The following is a 12266-nucleotide window of genomic DNA, read 5'->3' as shown; positions in this document are numbered from 1 at the left end:
TCCTCAGCATCCACATCGGCAGCATGCAGTGACGCCCAGGGGCCAACGGTGGCGTCGATCTCTCTGGATCAGACCAGGCATTTCAGACTGGAACATTCTATGATGGAGGTAAAGGTTAGTGGCAGAACTGTAAATTGTCTGTTTGACAGTGGGAGCACCGAAAGTTTCATACACCCTGAAACTTCTAAAAGGTGTGGACTCCGGGTTCTCCCTGCCAAGCAGACCATTTCCATGGCATCACAGTCCCGGTCTGTACCGATCCAAGGACGATGTATGGTAACTCTTGAGGTACAGGGCACAGTCTACGAGCAATACAGGCTCCTTGTGTTACCTCACCTTTGCGCGCCAATTCTCCTCGGACTAAATTTTATGGTCCACATGAAGAGTGTGATCCTACAGTACGGTGGGCCACTCCCTTCACTGGCCGTAGGGAACCAGCCGCAGCCTCCAAATTGCCCAAAACGCCCCGCGTGCAATCTATCCACCCTGAAGATCACGACACCATCCCTTTTTAAAAATCTGGTACCTGGCTGCAAGCCCATCGCTACTAAAAGTAGGCGTTACAGCGCTGAGGACCGGATCTTTATTAGATCTGAGGTTCAGCGGCTCCTCAAGGAAGGGATCATACAGGCCAGTGCTAGTCCGTGGAGAGCGCAGGTCGTGGTAGTCAAAAGCGGGAACAAACCTCGGATGGTCATCGACTATAGTCAGACCATTAATAGATACACGCAGCTGGATGCGTATCCTCTCCCGCGCATTTCTGATATGGTCAATCAGATTGCGCAGTACCGAGTGTTTTCTACCATAGACCTTAAGTCCGCCTACCATCAACTCCCCATCCGCCCAGAGGACCGACAATATACGGCCTTTGAGGCGGATGGTCGTCTATACCAATTCCTCAGGGTTCCATTTGGTGTCACCAATGGGGTCTCGGTCTTCCAGCGTGCTATGGACCGAATGGTGGACCAGAACGGGTTGCGGGCTACCTTCCCGTACCTGGATAACGTCACCATCTGCGGCCATGACCAGCAGGACCATGACACGAATCTCCAACACTTTCTGCGCACTGCATCTCGCCTGAATCTGACCTATAACAGGGAGAAGTGCGTATTCCGTACGCGTAAGTTAGCCATCCTCGGATACGTGGTGGAAAACGGGGTCATTGGCCCTGATCCAGACCGTATGCGACCACTCACTGAACTTCCCTTGCCCGCTAGCACGAAAGCACTCAGGAGATGCCTCGGGTTCTTTTCGTACTATGCACAGTGGGTCCCCAACTATGCGGACAAAGCTCGTCCGCTCATTAAGTCCACGACCTTCCCACTTACGCCGGAGGCCCAATTGGCCTTCAAGGTTTTGAAAAGCGACATTTCGAAAGCCACGATGCACGCGGTGGATGAATCCATCCCCTTCCAGGTGGAGAGTGATGCATCTGATTTCGCCCTAGCCGCCACACTAAACCAGGCAGGCAGGCCCGTCGCGTTTTTTTCCCGCACCCTTCAAGGCCCCGAAATTCGGCACTCAGCGGTGGAGAAGGAGGCTCAGGCCATTGTGGAGGCAGTCAGACACTGGCGCCATTACCTGGCAGGTAAGCGGTTCACCCTGATCACGGATCAACGATCCGTGGCGTTTATGTTTAGTAACACGCAGAGGGGCAAGATCAAGAACGATAAGATCTTGCGGTGGAGAATTGAGCTCTCCACCTATAATTACGATATTATGTATCGTCCAGGGAAGCTCAATGAGCCCTCGGATGCCCTCTCGCGCGGAACATGCGCCATCATGCAGGAGGACCGCTTGAAGGCTCTCCACAATGATCTGTGTCATCCTGGAGTCACCAGACTCTACCACTTCATAAAAGCCCGCAACCTACCCTACTCGGTGGAGGAGGTCAGGTCAGTTACTAGAAGTTGTCGGATTTGCGCAGAATGCAAACCACACTTTTATCGACCAGACCGGGCACATTTGGTCAAGGCTACTCGCCCTTTTGAGAGGCTGAGTGTAGATTTTAAGGGCCCCCTTCCCTCAACGGATCGGAATGTCTATTTTCTTAACATAATAGACGAATTTTCCCGGTTTCCGTTTGTTTTCCCCTGTGCGGACACGTCGACTGCCACCGTCATCAAGGCATTCAGTGAGCTTTTTACCCTGTTCGGGTACCCCTGCTATATTCATAGCGACAGGGGCTCGTCGTTCATGAGCAACGACTTGAGGCAATTCCTGCTCTCATTCGGGATTGCCTCTAGTAGAACCACGAGCTACAACCCTAGGGGTAACGGACAGGTGGAAAGGGAGAATGCTACAGTCTGGAAGGCTGTCCTACTGGCACTGAAATCCAAGGGCCTTCCAGTCTCCCGGTGGCAGGAGGTCCTTCCAAATGCGCTCCATTCTATCCGCTCCCTCCTGTGTACGGCAACCAATGCTACTCCCCACGAGAGGATGTTCTCATTCCCTCGGAAGTCGTCCTCGGGGACCTCATTGCCAGCCTGGTTGACGTACCCAGGACCCGTCCTTCTGCGGCGCCATGTGAGGGCTCGCAAGTCCGACCCCTTGGTCGAACCGGTCCAACTCCTCCACGCCAACCCTCAGTATGCCTATGTGGCATATCCTGACGGGCGAGAGGACACTGTCTCCATTAGAGACCTGGCGCCCGCAGGGGACGTAGCAACTCTTGTCGCTCCTATTCCCCCAGTCACAGATCCACTACTCCTCATTACTTCCCCAGACGTGGCGCGGTCAGCACCGGGACCAGTGCATAACACTTTTACTCCCATGTACAGCTTGCCTGAGACTCGGAGATCGGCGCCACCATCATCACCACCACCACCACCACCAAACGTTCCAGGATCCCCTGCACCATCGCCTCATCAGGGCCGGCCGGCCCGGGAGTCTTTGAGGGGACAGCCAGATGTTGCTTTGAGAGAGCCACCGCAAGCACCTGCTCCGGTTTCGCAACCGGTGTTGAGAAGATCGCAGCGTCGGTGTGGTCCTCCAGACCGTCTGGACTTGTGAATCCTGTTATTTTTTTTTGTCATTGTCTGTTTTCATCCACCCCGCCACCTTTGGTTCCTAAAAGAGGGGTGAATGTGGTGAACCATCGTTGGTTCACCACTGGGGTTGTTATTGTGTTACTGTTGGGCTAGGGTGTTGTTGTTATGGGGGTTGTTCTATGTTGTTGGGATAGGGTGTTTACCTGTCCTAAGTGTTATCATGGCACACTCCAGTGGGGTCCCGCCTCCGGTGGCAGGGTATAAGACCCCCTGCTCCGGCAGGACCCCTTCAGTCTGAACGGGTGAATTTGTGTTAGTAGTTTCATTGTTAATGTATTAAAGCCTTCAGTACTAAAGCCTTGTTTCCGGGTGCTCATTGAGGTGCATCAGCCACACTCCGGCACCTGTTGGGGTACACTGAGGGAGAATTTAACATGGCCAATTCACCTAACCCACACATCTTTGGACTGTGGGAGGAACCTGGAGGAAACCCACCAGGAGAACGTGCAAACTCCACACAGACAGTGACCCAAGCCGGGAATCGAACCTGGGTGCTGGGAGGTAGCAGTGCTCGCCGCTGTGCGACCCCGCCACTTGAGGGATTTGATTGGTGTCCACCTTTATTCAATATTCCCCAGGTCATATTTGTTTTACTATCAAACTTAGGCTTGCTTTAAATTTCTGTCACCTTGTTATTAATTAACAAATGTCACTTGGGCTTGACAGCCCGAATCGGCAGCAAGGCACGTTGATAGTGGCAGACTATTTTATTTCATTCAGCACCTATCCTCGCGATTCTCCAATTGTCAGTGCAGGACATCCGAGCAAATGGCGTTGCCCCTCTGTGAGATCTGGCTCCACCCAGCTTCCCTCCGGCTGAATATAACTTGTGGATTTTTCTCGGTGCCAGAATACCCAGTATGGTTTAAGAGATACATCACACATTAAAAAAAAAAGTGAAACAGGAAATCACAGGAAAGCTACAGAGCAGGATAACCGAGTGTTTCCGGCTGTATGATCTCAGTTGGATGAGATGGCAGTGGAAAGTGGGAACACTGGTGTTATGGATGAAACCAATGATGTTCTGAAGGAGGAGCGGCCAAAGTGGGACAATAAGATTCAGTATGTCCTAAGCTGTGTAGGATTTGCTGTGGGACTGGGGAATGTATGGAGGTTCCCTTACCTCTGTCAGACTTATGGAGGTGGTGAGTATGCAAGCCCAAAGATAGAAGAGAGACTTAGATATCAACAGCGGTGGGTAATTTCTCTCTGAATTTCTCTGTATTTTGGAATTTCTTAAGTTTGGATGCCACTTTGTACTTAAAGGATGAACACAGAGGACCACATTCCTTTGTTCACTGTTTTAGCAGAGGCAAACAATTTAAAATAAGTAGTTTAACACCTGGATGGAAAGGAATGTCAGTAAAATACAGTTAGTATCTGTCTACCAATACCGTAGTCACACACCAAATTTTTGTTGGCATTTACGCCAGCGGGATCTTACGTCCTACCGATGGCGCACCCCTGCCGTGGGTTTCCCAGCAGCAAGGGGTGCGTTCTCTCTCTGCAGAGAGATTTGGACAGGCTGAGTGAGTGGGCGAGGATCTGGCAGATGGAGTATAACGTTAACAAATGCGAGGTTATTCACTTTGGAAGAAATAATAGCAAATTGGATTACATGCTACTGTGCAAAGGGACCTGGGGGTCCTTGTGCATGAGACGCAAAAACCCAGTCTGTAGGTGCAACAGGTGATCAAGAAGGCAAATGGGATGTTGGCCTATATCGCAAGGGGGATAGAATATAAAAGCAGAGATGTCTTGCTGCATCTGTACAGGGCATTGGTGAGGCCGCAGCTGGAATACTGTGTACAGTATTGGTCCCCTTATTTGCGGAAGGATATATTGGCTTTGGAGGGAGTGCAGAGAAGGTTCACCAGGTTGATACCAGAGATGAGGGGTGTTGATTATGAGGAGAGACTGAGCAGATTGGGTTTGTATTCGTTGGAATTTAGAAGGCTGAGGGGGGATCTTATAGAGACCTATAAGATAATGAAGGGGCTGGATAGGGTAGAGATGGAGAGATTCTTTCCACTTAGAAAGGAAACTAGAACTAGAGGGCACAGCCTCAAAATAAAGGGGGGTCAGTTTAGGACAGAGTTGAGGAGGATCTTCTTCTCTCAGAGGGTGGTGAATCTCTGGAATTCTCTGCCCACTGAAGTGGTGGAGGCTACCTCATTGAATATGTTTAAATCACGGATAGATGGATTCCTGATCGGTAAGGGAATTAGGGGTAATAGGGATCAGGCGGGTAAGTGGAACTGATCCACTTCAGATCAGCCATGATCTTATTGAATGGCAGGGCAGGCTCGAGTGGCTAGATGGCTTACTCCTGCTCCTATTTCTTATGTTCTTATGTTCTTATGAAACCCCATTGACAACGGTGGGATCATAAGATCCCAACACCAGCGAGCGACGGGCCACCTCCTGCTGCTGTGAAACACACCGCAGAGGAGGAGGAAAATCCCATCCATAGAGTCATAAAGTCACAAAGATTTGCAGCACAGAAAAAGTAACTTCGGCCCATCATGTCTGTGTTGGCCATCGAGCACCTACAGTGATTCTAGGTTTAAGGACCATTAGTCATTTCTGTGTCACATTTCAAAATCAATGAAACACAAGGATAATTGAACTTCTTATTCCATCCAACAGCAACACCTATCATTATTTTGACAATAGCACATGATCTGATGATTTTAGACTATGGTTTTCAGCTTCCGTAATTAGCTTTCACTTTGCTCAGAACGTCACAAGACTCGTCAATGAGATTTGGCATGAATTCCTTTTGCAAGCATTGTTGCTACTGACAAGTTTGCCACCTGGTAGAATAACATCAGAAACTGCTGGAAAAGCTCAGCTTCTTTGGAGAGAGAAACAGGGTTAATTTCCAGTCCGATATGATTCATCTTCAGAAGTGAAGAAGCTCCGACATTAGCTGATTGATGTTCTTGTTACTAATGACCCCAGAGGATTTGTTGTTGCTTTGCCAACAAGTTGCTGTTCAATAAGCTTGAGACACGGTGACTGGTTATGTGATGGAATGGGGTGACTGAGTGAGCTGAGTGAATTGGTTTTAATCGCCTGTGTATTCCACTTCATCCCTTTCCACACTATCGCTCTCAGTACACGATCGACAATTTTACCATCATAAGGATTCAGAAGAAGAGTTATGTTTAAAGGTTGTGTTCTAAAGCAAAGTGTATTCTCACACATTATTGTTAGAGTCTCAAGATGGTTGTAATACTAATGAGCTGGCTTTTGATGACATTTCCTTACACAGTATAAAAATTACTCAATTGATTCACTTGTCTTGGTAAATGATAAATACCGCAGACTAACCCTGAATATTTGATCATGGTTGTTCGTCATTAACTTTCCTCTTAGGTTGTGAACATGGGGAGACAAAAGGTGGAGAGGCACAGGAAAAACCAGCCAGGGTTTGCTGCCATTACTAGGACAGGTTTAAAGATAAAAGTTTATTTATTAGTGTCACAAGTTAGGCTTACATTAACACTGCAATGGAGTTACGGTGAAAATCCCCTAGTCGCCATACTCCGGCGCCTGTTTGGGAACACTGAGGGAGAATTTAGCATGGCCAATGCACCTAACCAGCACGTCTTTCAGACTGTGGGAGGAAACCAGAGCACCCGGAGGAAACCCACACAAACATGGGGAGAACATGCAGGCTCCACACAGACAGTGACCCAAACTGGGAAACAAACCCAGGTCCCTGGCACTGTGAGGCAGCAGTGCTAACCGCTATGCCACCGTGCCAGTTTTGCAAAACCAAGGTTACGAAGGATAGTTACTGAGGTAATTCTGACCCTGCGTGAAAATATAAGTTTGGTAATAGCAAGTCAGTAACACTTATCACATCTCTCTCTGATGCTATTTCAAATAAGGTCAATATTGAGGTTACACCACGTAGAGTCAGATATTGCACAGAGGTTGAGCAGTAAATCCTGCCCTGTTTTGAATTTTATTGGGTGTCCCACATCGCCAGGTAGTTGTGCGTCATGGCAGAAGCTGCTGGAAATGAATTTTAAAAAGCCAAACACCAATTCTGATTCTGTCACTTGCTCTGTGGCAAACAACCCATATGAGAGGAGAATAGGACTTTCCCCTGCCAGGATCAGGCCCTACCAAATAAACCTGTTGGACTTTAACCTGGTGTTGTGAGACTTCTTACTGTGCTTACCCCAGTCCAACGCCGGCATCTCCACATCAGGATCAGGCCCTGGCATGGACATTGAGCTTGTTTCATTACATAGCACTGGACAAGGAGCCCAAGTGGAACAGGCAAGGAATTCCAATGGCTAACACTATCCTGCCAATTTATTTAGTTATAGGTTTAGTTATTTATTAGTAGGCTTACATTAACACCGCAATGAAGTTACTGTGAAAATCCCCTAGTTGCCACACTCCGGTGCCTGTTTGGGTACACTGAGGGAGAATTTCGCATGGCCAAGGTACCTAACCAGCACACCTTTTTTGGACTACGGGAGGATACCGGAGCACCCGGAGGAAACCCATTCTGACTTGGGGAGAATATGCAGACTCCGCACAGACAGTGACCCAAGCCGGGAATTGAACCCGGGTCCCTGGCGCTGTGAGGCAGCAGTGTTAACCACTGTGCCACCTGTCCTATACCTCCTAGCCGCGTTCCTATGGAAAGGGCATGAGAAGCTCCACTTACTTCTCTGTGTTACTCATACATGTCAGTGTTCCCTAACTCTTCATCCTCCTTTCTCAGCATTGTCTTTTTTTGAACCCTTCCAGGCTAGCTCTTGGCTCAACCACAACACCAAGATTATCCTGATAATATTCATCAATGGCATCATTCTGTGACTATGTTCATTCACCTCGTCCTCGTCGACCTCACTGCCATCATTGACACGGTCAGGGGAACATGACTAAGGTTTATAGGATGAGGGGGGGTTTGGACAGGGTGAGTAGGAAGGAGCTGTTCCCCTAAGTTGAGTGGTCAATCACGAGGGGGCACAGTTTTAGTGCCAGGGCAGGAGATTCTGAGGGGATTTGAGAAAAGGAAAATCACCCAGAGGGTGGTAAGAATCGGGAATGCACTGCCAGGGAAGGTAGTGGAGGCTGGAAACTTTACAACCTTTGAAAGATATTTAAATGAGCACTTGAAATATCATAACATTCAAGGATATGGGACAAGTGCTGGAAAATGGAATTGGCACAACTTGAGTGGTAGTTATTGTCAGTGCAGATTCGATGGGCCGAAGGGCCTTTTCTGCACTGTATGACTCTATGGCCGGAACTTTACCCACACACCTGCCCCGGAATCGGAGAGAGGGGGGGGGTGGCGGGGACTCACAGAACAGAATTCTCCATTGGCCCAAGCGAGGTTGTAAAATCCCGGCCGATGACTCTATTTGTCCACCTGCACCACTCTTTTTGAGTCACTGTCCATGCATTATACTCTCATGGTTCCCATTCCCTCAGGGATTTCTGGCTTAGGTTGGAGAATCCAAGGATGCAGAAGTCACCCAGCAGGAAAATGTGAATATGTTCCTCTGCCTCCTGTGAGTGCAGTTGTTTGTGGGCAGCTTAAATTAGGTTTCCAAATTGAATTTGATGGACAATCGCTAGTAATTTCTGCCAGAGATTCGATTGCCGTAACATCTTCGGAAAGCAGGTAGAATCTCCAGTCTTTGAAGAAATTCGACTCAGATAACGTCCTTCTCACTTTCTACTTTAATCAGTTATTCACTTTCAGTTAACTCTGGGGTCAAGGTGGATAAAGACAACATGGAGAGAAACATTCATTGTGTGAAGCTTGGGGATGATCATTAACAAATCTGAATGAATGATTCACTGGAGTAACAGCTCAGTCTTTGTATGTCTCTGCCAGAAAGTTGGCAACTCCATAGAGGGTACCTCCTTCTTCCTTCCTTCAAGAGTGTTCTGCCCATAGGCAGGTCTGTGGCCTGAATTGTTTTTTTGGCAGTTTTTGGGCATTGGTGGGCTGCCATTGCTTCCACTCTCCAAACCAGCAGGCAGCTCCAAGGGTATCGAATGTTGCTTGGCAATTTTTAAATATTCATTCATGGGACATGGGCATCGCTGGCTGGCCAGCATTTATTGCCCATCCCTACTTGCCCTTGGTGGTGAGCTGCCTTTTCAATACGTTGATACAACTGAGTGGCTTGCTCGGCCATTTCAGAGGGCAGTTGAGAGTCAACCATATTGCTGTGGCTCTGGAGTCACATATAGGCCAGGCCAGGTAAGGACGGCAGATTTCCTTCCCTAAAGGACACTAGTGAACCAGATGGGATTTTCTGACAATCGACAATGGTTTCATGGTCATCAGTAGATTCTTAACTCCAGATCTTTTTTTAATTATTGAATTCAAATTCCAGCATCTGTCGTGGCAGGATTTGAACCCCGGTCCCCAGAACTTCAGCTGGATTAATCGTCTAGCGATAATACCACTAGGCCACTTCCTCCCCCATATTAATTAGAACCACACAATAGCCAAGTGAGTGACCCAGCCCTCCTCCCCCCTCCCCCGTGAGGATACTGTTGCACCGAGATATTGAACAACAGCCCCCTCTGCCTGTCCCAGTAGTCATTGCAATGTTATCCTTAGAGCAGGGGGGTAGTGGCCTGCCCACGTTTCCTCATCCACGTGACCTCAATCAAAGCATTTACTGCACTCTGTGCAAAATGCCTACTGACCTGACACCTCCATTGGCCAAATAGGGAGTTCTGCCATTGGTGGAGTGATGAAGGGGAGCCATGAACTCCTCTTCACATCCACAATACAATGGAAGATCTTTAAAAGACATGACTGACTTAATAGATTGTAAGATGTTTAATGTAGTCACAAGTAAGGCTACATTAACACTGCAATGAAAGTACTGTGAAAATCCTCTAGTCACCACACTCTGGCACCTGTTCAGGTCAGTACACCTAACCAGCACGTCTTTCAGAATGTGGGAGGAAACTGGAGCACCCGGAAGAAACCCACACTGACACAGGGAGAATGTTCAAACTCCACACAGACAGTGACCCAAGCCAGGAATTGAACCCGGGTCCCTGGCGCTGTGAGGCAGCAGTGTTAACCACTGTGCCACCGTGCCACCCATACAAAGTTGTTGATTCTGATTCATTTCCAGCACATTTACTGTCTTGAAATGGAGGGAGAGGGGGAACACATCTTCCTTTTGTGCCCAACAGTGTAAAATATTAATTCAGTTCTACTCAGTGAGGCTAATTTTTAACCCACTTCGTTTTTTCTCTTTCACCGATGAAAAGAAACAAGGCATTTAGTGCCCTGCCTGACTTCACCAGCATTGCATCCATTACCTACCGCGTTTAGCCTGCTGTACTTTGCAGGCCAGTGCATGATGGGATTGCAGAGTCCATGTTGTTGTTAGTTTGGCTGCTGAAGTAAATAAACTGGAGCTGCAATGATAAATCACTTCATAGAAACATCGGGGCATAGGAATTAGAAGCAGAAGTAGCAAATTCAGCCCTTTGAGCCTGCTCCGCCATTCGATCAGATCATGGCGATCTCTCCCTGGTCTCAAATCCACCTCCCCACCTATTCCCCATATCCCCTCATCCCTTTTTTTATTAGAAATATATCTATCTCCTTCTTGAAACCATTCAACAATTCAGATTTCACCGCGCTATGGGGCAGCAAGTTCCACAGATTCACCACCCTCTGCGAGAACTAGTTCTTCCTCATCTCAGTTTTAAATGTACTGCCTCTCGACCTATACCTGTGACCTCTTGTTCGAGATTGCCCCATAAGAGGAAACATTTGGTCTACATTTACTTTATCAATCCCTTTAAAATTTTATACACCCCGATCAGATCCCATCCCATCCTTCTAAACTCCAGCGAGTATAAGTCCAAACTGTTTAATCTCTCCTCATACGTCAACCCTTTCATCCCCGGAATCAACCTGGTGAACCTTCTCTGAACTGTCTCCAATGCCGCAACACCCTTCCTCAAATAAGGAGACCAAAACTGGACACAATGTGGTCTCACCAACACCCTGTACAATTGCTGCAATACTTCTCCACCTTTATACTCCAGTCCCCTTGCAATAAATGCCAACATCCCATTTGCTTTTTTTATTACATGCTGCACCTGCATACTGACTTTCTACGATTCTTGAACACAGACACCCAGATATCTCTGCCAGGCACATTTTGAATCAGCTCTACATTTAGGTAATAATTTGCCTTTCTATTTCTTCTGCCAAAATGGATAAATCACACACTTATCCACATTAAATTCCATCTGATAATTTTTGGCCCAGTCTCCGAGCCTGTCTATGCCCGTCTGTAAAATCTTTATATCCTCTTTCCCACCTATTTTAGTATCACCCACAAATTTTACTATGTTGCATTTTTTCCATACCTACATGTTAATTGTTAATCTTTGGAAAATACCAGTGTTAAAACACAACAGGAGCCTGGCTTCTGGATCTGTGTCGGAGGTACCTATTAAGATGGATAATACGGACCCCATTAGGGTCCACTGCTACATTCCTCAAGTTGACCTTTGACATTCTACACCTTTGTCTGCCATTCACAAAGTTCAATTTCTTAATGGACGCTATTAGCACCATTCTCAGCCTTTATTATCACCATTTACATTCCCATTGTCCTATTGTCTATGGGCATTCCTATTAATCACAGCCCCCTCCAACTGCCCCCAACCCCCCTCACTCTCACAGTATAAATCCTGTCTAATTTTCCTTGTCTTCAGCTCTGATGAAGTGTCATCCAGGCTCGAAATGTTGGCTCTATTCTCTGTCCACAGATGCTGTCAGAACCTGCTGAGATTTTCCAGCGCTTTCTGTTTTTGATCTGGTTCTGAAAATGACAACCCTCACAGCATTCTATTTTAATACCCCTGACTGAATCTGTTTTGTGTAAATACCCCTCCAGCTGGGAGCCAGAGTGGATCCTAACAAATGGTCTGGGGAGTTCATCCACAATGAAGGCAGGCTAAGAAAATGCCCATCATTACTTACAGTCTCTTGGTAAACAGCGTCAACGCTGAGTTCATTAGCTTTATCATCACTTATTGTTTTTGAGCCTGACAGGCAGCACGGTGGCTCAGTGGTTAGCACTGCTGCCTCACAGCTCCAGGGACCCGGGTTCAATTCCCGGCCTCGGGTCACTGTCTGTGTGGAGTTTGCACTTTTTCCCCGTGTCTGCGTGGGTTTCCTCC

The 12266-nt window shown here is 47.7% G+C and overlaps 1 protein-coding gene across 1 annotated transcript in view; it reads left to right on the top strand.

The window, feature by feature from the left end:
• The first annotated feature begins 3968 nt into the window (after nt 1-3968).
• slc6a18 (solute carrier family 6 member 18) overlaps nt 3969-12266 on the top strand; it is a 49750-nt gene continuing 41452 nt past the window's right edge. Inside the window, exon 1 of the mRNA XM_078200736.1 lies at nt 3969-4195. Within this exon, the coding sequence (XP_078056862.1) occupies nt 4024-4195 (172 nt within the window). The 5' untranslated portion in view covers nt 3969-4023. The remainder of the gene's footprint in view (nt 4196-12266) is intronic.

Source organism: Mustelus asterias, chromosome 2, assembly GCF_964213995.1.
Source record: "Mustelus asterias chromosome 2, sMusAst1.hap1.1, whole genome shotgun sequence".
NCBI classification, from domain to species: domain Eukaryota; kingdom Metazoa; phylum Chordata; class Chondrichthyes; order Carcharhiniformes; family Triakidae; genus Mustelus; species Mustelus asterias.
This window is presented reverse-complemented; position numbering and strand designations above follow the sequence as displayed.